Here is a 7,500-nt window from a genome sequence, read left to right on the forward strand (position 1 = left end):
CGTATCTACGACAGGAAAGAGGTCCAGTGTTTCACAGGAAAATCACATTTTAGGTTAAAAAAACAACTGGGTTTTAGATGGATAGATAGATGGTGCAACAAACATTGTTGTTCTCTTACTCTGCATTACTTTTTTGTGGATGTTCGGAGCTCTTTTTTCTATGTACATACCACATGCTGGGAATCAAAGTAGCTTCAAGGGACGCAAATAAACCCTCACGATCACTCCTGGCAATCGAGACAGAGCGAACGGACAGATGAGATTCTCACACCAGTCTTTTTCCCTGATTGTGTGTGTGTGTGTGTGTGTGTGTGTGTGTGTGTGTGTGTGTGTGTGTGTGTGTGTGTGTGTGTGTGTGTGTGTGTGTGTGTGTGTGTGTGTGTGTGTGTGTGTGTGTGTGTGTGTGTGTGTGTTGTGTGTGTGTGTGTGTGTGTGTGTGTGTGTGTGTGTGTGTGTGTGTGTGTGTGTGTGTGTGTGTGTGTGTGTGTGTGTGTGTGTGTGTGTGTGTGTGTGTGTGTGTGTGTGTGTGTGTGTGTGTGTGTGTGTGTGTGTGTGTGTGTGTGTTTCAGGGCTGAGTCTGGAGCAGGTGGACATCCTGTGGCACTGCCTGGTAGAAGACGCTGAATGTTACGACGACGCTCTGCACTGGTTTCTCAATCAGGTCCGCAGCAAGGACCAGCATGCGATGGGCATGGAGACCTACAAGCATCTGTTCCTGGAGAAGGTAGGAGTCTCTCAAACGCCACAACATCGATGTTTTTGAGCCTCTTTTGGTAAATGATGTGACAACTCTCTGGCTCTAGAATTAAATAATATACTATAGATCTAATATTATTCATAATTTTGCAAATGCGTGACCGATTTATTTCCCCAAACTTTATTACAAACTGATTTTCCAAGCATGTATTTGATGGAAAGGTTTGGCAGCATGTCCAGAATATCCACCATTCTTTCTTTCATAACAGTAATAAGAATACATAAGGTTTATTTAGAACTTTTCCCAGTGCTCAAAGACGCTTGATGTACGATCAGAACCGGGCAACACAAACCAAAGTGCTGCAAAGACCAATGAGAGTCTGGTGAGTTCTGCGGTACACATATCTGAATGATGTAAATCCTTCTTCAATGTAAGTGTGTCCGTGATCATGTTGGATGACGGAAGAAGAAGGACCTAATAATAAGAGGCTTCAGGTTATTTCTTTGTACCCGTAGGTAGGTTTTGTTTGCAGGGAAAAAGACAAGGGATCCATCCTGACACTAAAAACAAACAGACGCATCTCTAATAAAAGTACAAGTCCACCCTGCTCCGTCAAATCTCACACATATTTTAAAAACATTTTAAGAAGGAAAACAATAGTACAAACATGGACATTCAAAATCCATAAATAAATAGGCATCTGTGTGACGCTCCTATGATGTGTTAATTCGTGCAATAGCTGCTGGGATAAAACCGTTTTTATACCGCTTCGTTCTGCTCTTTGGGACGACTAGCCCCCGAGTGCAGAGGGGGGGGGGGAGTCGTCTAATATGGAGCTGGATAACCGCTGTAACTGCCTGAGGTACAGGGTCTCCAGGTTTAGCTGCCTGAGGTACAGGGTCTCCAGGTTTAACTGCCTGAGGTACAGGGTCTCCAGGTTTAGCTGCCTGAGGTACAGGGTCTCCAGGTTTAGCTGCCTGAGGTACAGGGTCTCCAGGTTTAGCTGCCTGAGGTACAGGGTCTCCAGGTTTAGCTGCCTGAGGTACAGGGTCTCCAGGTTTAACTGCCTGAGGTACAGGGTCTCCAGGTTTAGCTGTAACTGCCTGAGGTACAGGGTCTCCAGGTTTAGCTGCCTGAGGTACAGGGTCTCCAGGTTTAGCTGTAACTGCCTGAGGTACAGGGTCTCCAGGTTTAGCTGCCTGAGGTACAGGGTCTCCAGGTTTAGCTGCCTGAGGTACAGGGTCTCCAGGTTTAGCTGCCTGAGGTACAGGGTCTCCAGGTTTAACTGCCTGAGGTACAGGGTCTCCAGGTGTAGCTGCCTGAGGTACAGGGTCTCCAGGTTTAACTGCCTGAGGTACAGGGTCTCCAGGTTTAGCTGTAACTGCCTGAGGTACAGGGTCTCCAGGTGTAGCTGCCTGAGGTACAGGGTCTCCAGGTTTAACTGCCTGAGGTACAGGGTCTCCAGGTTTAGCTGTAACTGCCTGAGGTACAGGGTCTCCAGGTGTAGCTGCCTGAGGTACAGGGTCTCCAGGTTTAGCTGCCTGAGGTACAGGGTCTCCAGGTTTAACTGCCTGAGGTACAGGGTCTCCAGGTTTAACTGCCTGAGGTACAGGGTCTCCAGGTTTAGCTGTAACTGCCTGAGGTACAGGGTCTCCAGGTTTAACTGCCTGAGGTACAGGGTCTCCAGGTTTAACTGCCTGAGGTACAGGGTCTCCAGGTTTAACTGCCTGAGGTACAGGGTCTCCAGGTTTAACTGCCTGAGGTACAGGGTCTCCAGGTTTAACTGCCTGAGGTACAGGGTCTCCAGGTTTAGCTGCCTGAGGTACAGGGTCTCCAGGTTTAGCCGTGGCTCACCCATCAGCCTGCTGGACCCCTTTACAGAGCTTCTACTCTTTAAAGTCGGGTTCCCAAACCATGCCATTGGTGAAAGAGGCAGTCTGTTTTATAAGTTGAGCTCTGATGGAGCGCTTTGTGTTGCTCGGTTTCTATTGTTGTGTTTATGTAGCGGTGTTTGTGTTGATTTAGGGCCAGCCAGTGTTTGAAACGTACTTATAACTTCGACACTGAAACATGACAGTGGATCACCTCATGGCGCTTTAAAGGCCACATGTACACACTGATAAGAAAACAGAGGCTTCCAAGAATCAGAATCCAGGTTAGTGCCAGGGACGTTCACAAGGCGTTTGCTTTGGCATCTGGTGGTGCGAACATAAACAATCTAAAACAATCTGTTGCAAAGGTAATACAACAACAACAACAACAAAATATATATAAATAAAGATAATACAAAATAAGTATTTTTAAGAAACAATTTAGCAATAAAAAAGGATGCTAAAGCCAAGTATTTACACCACATTTAAATGTAACTACATATAACCTTAAAAGCTAAAAAACAACAGTATACGGCAAACTACAGTGTATTATATTTTAAAGTGGAGGACTATTATATCAGGTTCGTGAACATAGTCATCATCTAAAAGTAAGAGGAGGTCTGTTATATAAGTTTATGCTCTAGCTTTGTGTTGCTCTGTTATCCAACTGTGTGTGTGTGTGTGTGTGTGTGTGTCCAGATGCCCCAGCTGAAACCAGAGACCATCAGTATGACCGGCCTCAACCTCTTCCAGCACCTGTGTAACTTAGCGCGCCTCGCCACCAGCGCACTGGACAACGCCTCCAGCTGTGAGGTGCACAAGCTCTACTTCATATTCAAAACAACATCTACAAACCGTAACATATCCTTTGTTTATCTCTACGGAAAAACAGAGCCGTTTACAATCTAAAGGCTCCAGAGCTAAGCTAACATGTTACAGTCACTCATGTTGCCTGAAGTTAAGTCACAAACACTCGACTCACAGATGTGTGTGTGGGTGTGTGTGTGTGTGTGTGCAGCTGTGTGGAATGGACCAGCTGTGGGGCATCGCTCTGAGAGCTCAGTCTGCAGATATCAGCCGCGCCGCCATCCAGTACATCAACTCCTACTACATCAACGGTGAGTTTAGTCCATCGGTAATACTCAGAGAACACACACAGCTCACAGCCTGTAATGCAAATACATACAGACTTCCATATCAAAGTTAATAGAAGCAGCAGGGCTGAAAATACAGAAAGATGATAGCCACCCTGTGAGTTATCCAATCATATCGCCTCTTGTCAAAGATCTCAAATATCACACGGATATACCGTACTTTTCGGACTATAAGCCGAGACTTTTTCCCCCATTTTTTTTGTGCAGCTAACGGCCACTAGGGAACCTCCTAAATCTATGGGTTTTACAGGTAAAATTAACCACCTTTAACTCTATGGGCTCTATGACCGGTCCGCGCCCGCCACCTCTAAGCGGCCAATATGGTCTAGCTGCGGCCGCGGCCAGTACACGGCGGTACACGGCGGTACACGACACGCCCACCTGACACGACACTACGGTGGCTGAGAGGCACCACCGTTAAAAGCGAATTGACGAGATTTACATCATACAGCCCATGTAGTATAAACATTGATTTTAATTTCTTACAGTAGGAGAGGTTTTGGGGTTTAGGAGGGAGGAAGGAAGATTAGGATTAGGTAAAAAGGTAGGGAGTGGTTAGGGTTAGGATGGGGGGAAGGGGAGAGTTAGATTGAAGGGAGGGAAGAGAACTGCTACCCGGGAACGTTCATACTGGGTAGTTTATTTAGTTTAAAAAAAATTATCCAACGAGTTGAGACCACAACGGAAGTGTAGTACCGCCGTTTGGCCACAAGACTCCGGCGCGCTCTTGGGGCTTGGTTCAACCTCCACTGTCCGCGGCTGCAGCTAGTGTCGTGTCAGGTGGGCGTGTCGTGTACCGCCGTGTACTGGCCGCGGCCACAGCTAGACCCTTCTCTAAGCGGCGGGCTCCAGCAGGAAAAGCTGGAGGCCGGAAAAGAGTGAGACAGGTAGCGCGCCAAAGTAAAAGTGGAACCGAGAGACAGAACGAGAGCAAGACAGACGGACAATTTAGCTGCTGCGGCTCATATGACGGTGCGCTTTATAGTCCAAAAAGTACGGTAGTTACAAACCTGATGATAAACAAGATACAAAGCATCACAAACACAAAACAATAACACATTGTCTTAAGTTAGGAAGTCTGCCCGAAGAAACATCAACACGATATCAAAAATGAAATCAAGAATCTCATGTTGAAAGTTGTAAATTAATCGAGGAATTTCACATACATTAAACCAAAAAGTCAACTATTTTACACAAGCTCGCTTTTTATTGCTTCTGTGGCCGTACTTTAAACATCTCATAGCTTAAGTCTTATAGTCTTTACATTGTTGCTCTACCTATTTGTCTATAAAGTGAAGATTTGTTGACCTACTTTTGATACAAGCTCTGCTAGAATATCTGTCTGCTGTTGAAAAAACCCAATAAAGAAAGTTTGTGACGAAACGATTGCACTCCCGGTTTGATCCTGCGCTGTGTCTCTGTATGTCGTGTTGTTTGCATGATGACTCCCGCAGCGGGAAAGACGGGGCTGGAGAAGGAGCAGGAGTTCATCAGGAAGTGTATGGAGAGTCTCCTGCTGGCCTCAGCCAACCTGGAGAAGGACGCTCACTCCAGCCTGACGAGCATCGAGAGGGGGCTGCTGATGCTCAAAACTCACCTGGAGGCCTTCAGACGCAGGTAGGCACAGCAGGGGGCCTCACAGCAGCAGGGGGCCTCACAGCAGCAGGGAGCCTCACAGCAGCAGGAAGGACATCAATGACTGTATATCAACGTCTCAACCAGTGGTTCCCAACCGGTGTGCCGTCTACTACTGTCAGCCAAAACAAAAGATCATACTAGTCTGGTTATTGTTATTATATGATGGATTATATGTTTTTTAGGATGACTTATATTCGATTATTTGTTCTATAAAATATTCTATTAAATTAAATACACATTTGAAAACCAATTTATGGAGTATTTATAGTTTTTAGTTTAAGCTCTGGTTTTTAAATCTACGAGAAGTTGTTGTGCCTTGAGATCAAGACATTGTTCAGGGGTGCTTTGGGGTGCCTTGGGGTGCCTCGGGGTGCCTTGGTTAAAAAAAGGTTAGGAACCACGGGTCTAAACTACACGTTATCTAATCAACATGATCCTGTCCTCCTTCAGGTTTGCGTACCACCTGCGGCAGTGGCAGATCGAGGGCACGGGGATCAGCAGCCACCTGAAGGCTCTGAGCGACAAACAGTCCCTGCCTCTGAGGATCGTCTGTCAGCCTGCAGGACTTCCTGACAAGGTGACGCATCTCCCCCTGCATTCAGCGACACTGTGTTCAGCTGTGAAGCATTTGAGTGGATCTCCTTGGCTCTTTGTCGATGCTTCTATTTACAAAGTAACACGCTGATGAGAAACCACGGACGCTACGAAGAGGACTTTTGAAAATAGTAGAAGTATAATTTTTTTATTGCGTGTGACAGGGCTGCTCGATTACGGCAACAATCATAATCGCGATTATTTTGGTCAATAATTGACATCACGTTTATTAAAAACGATTATTCATTAACTTTGAAAACTTTAAAACAAATAATAATTTGAACAGTATCTTTTTAACTGTTGATCACCCTGAACGTATAATTCAACTGAAAAACCAATACAAAAATAAATTAAATGTTTAAATAAATAATATCAAAAATAATAAATACCAATAAACAAGAACACATATTTTGGAGCGCACTTCCACAAGCTACTAAACATATATAAATATGATCAATAAAAATAAGACTAAAATTAATTAGATCATTATGTTGTAGTGCGCTGTCACAACCTAGCAAAGCTAAATAATAGTTTTTTTTCGATTACCGTACTTTTCGGACTATAAGCCGCGACTTTTCCCCCCATTTTTGTGTACAGCTAACGGCCACTAGGGAACCTCCTAAATCTATGGATTTTACAGGTAAAATTAACCACCTTTAACTCTATGGGCTCTATGACCGGTCCGCGCCCGCCACCTTTAAGCGGCGGGCTCCAGCAGGAAAAGCTGGAGGCCGGAAAAGAGTGAGACAGGTAGCGCGCCAAAGTAAAAGTGGAACCGAGAGACAGAACGAGAGCAAGACAGACGGACAATTTAGCTGCTGCGGCTCATATGCAGGTGCGCTTTATAGTCCGAAAAGTACGGTATGTTGTTTTTGTAATTGTGGCAGGCCAAAATCGTAATTGCGATTAAAATACGATTAATTGCGCAGCCCTAGCGTGTGATTACAAACTTGCTTGGAAATAAACCTGATTCTGATCCTGAATACGTCCATGAGGGTCATGAACATAATCATCTGGAAATTATGAAATTATGAAATGCTATCATTGAAGTGCCCTTAAAGTCATTCTATATGAATGTATAATACTTCCAATTGTTTTCCATCTTCCAATGAGATCCAGAGGTTTTATTTGTTTTATTATGAAGCTGATCTTGGTGCTAAATACATAATTACTATTAAAATGCACACTTATTTAAAAACGTTGCTTAAAAATGACCTTTTGAGGAAGGCAAGGTTTAGATTTCAAACTATAAAAACGTAGATATTTTCTCTTGTAAACGGTTTCCCCTCAGCTGTCACCAAAGCTTATTGAAAATCTAATAAATGTCAACCTTTTGCATCTGTATAGGTTCAAGGCTTCTATTGTCATGTGTGCACATCTTAGCTCCCAGGCTCCTCCAACAGAGCAACACATAAAACAGATAAAATAGTGCAAGTTAATAGAATAGAATAGAAATAGTGCCATAAGAGACTATGACTGAAATAAAGTGAAAAAAGGCAGAGTTGGAGAGGAGCAAAAGACACGGCAGCCATCATCACCGGCGCCA

The 7,500-nt window shown here is 44.5% G+C and overlaps 2 protein-coding genes across 2 annotated transcripts in view; one reads left to right on the forward strand and one right to left on the reverse strand.

Moving 5' to 3' along the window:
* The window catches only part of LOC117450830 (protein SPMIP3-like), a 349,252-nt gene that overhangs the window by 183,188 nt on the left and 158,564 nt on the right, over window positions 1-7,500 (reverse strand). The window lies entirely within an intron of this gene.
* Window positions 1-7,500, forward strand: part of usp34 (ubiquitin specific peptidase 34) — a 95,791-nt gene that overhangs the window by 41,002 nt on the left and 47,289 nt on the right. The window contains 5 exon segments of the mRNA XM_071204925.1: window positions 570-724; window positions 3,268-3,381; window positions 3,587-3,686; window positions 5,177-5,339; window positions 5,811-5,937. Coding sequence (XP_071061026.1) covers window positions 570-724; window positions 3,268-3,381; window positions 3,587-3,686; window positions 5,177-5,339; window positions 5,811-5,937 — 659 coding nt within the window.

The sequence above is a fragment of the Pseudochaenichthys georgianus genome, chromosome 1 (assembly GCF_902827115.2).
Source record: "Pseudochaenichthys georgianus chromosome 1, fPseGeo1.2, whole genome shotgun sequence".
NCBI classification, from domain to species: Eukaryota; Metazoa; Chordata; class Actinopteri; order Perciformes; family Channichthyidae; genus Pseudochaenichthys; species Pseudochaenichthys georgianus.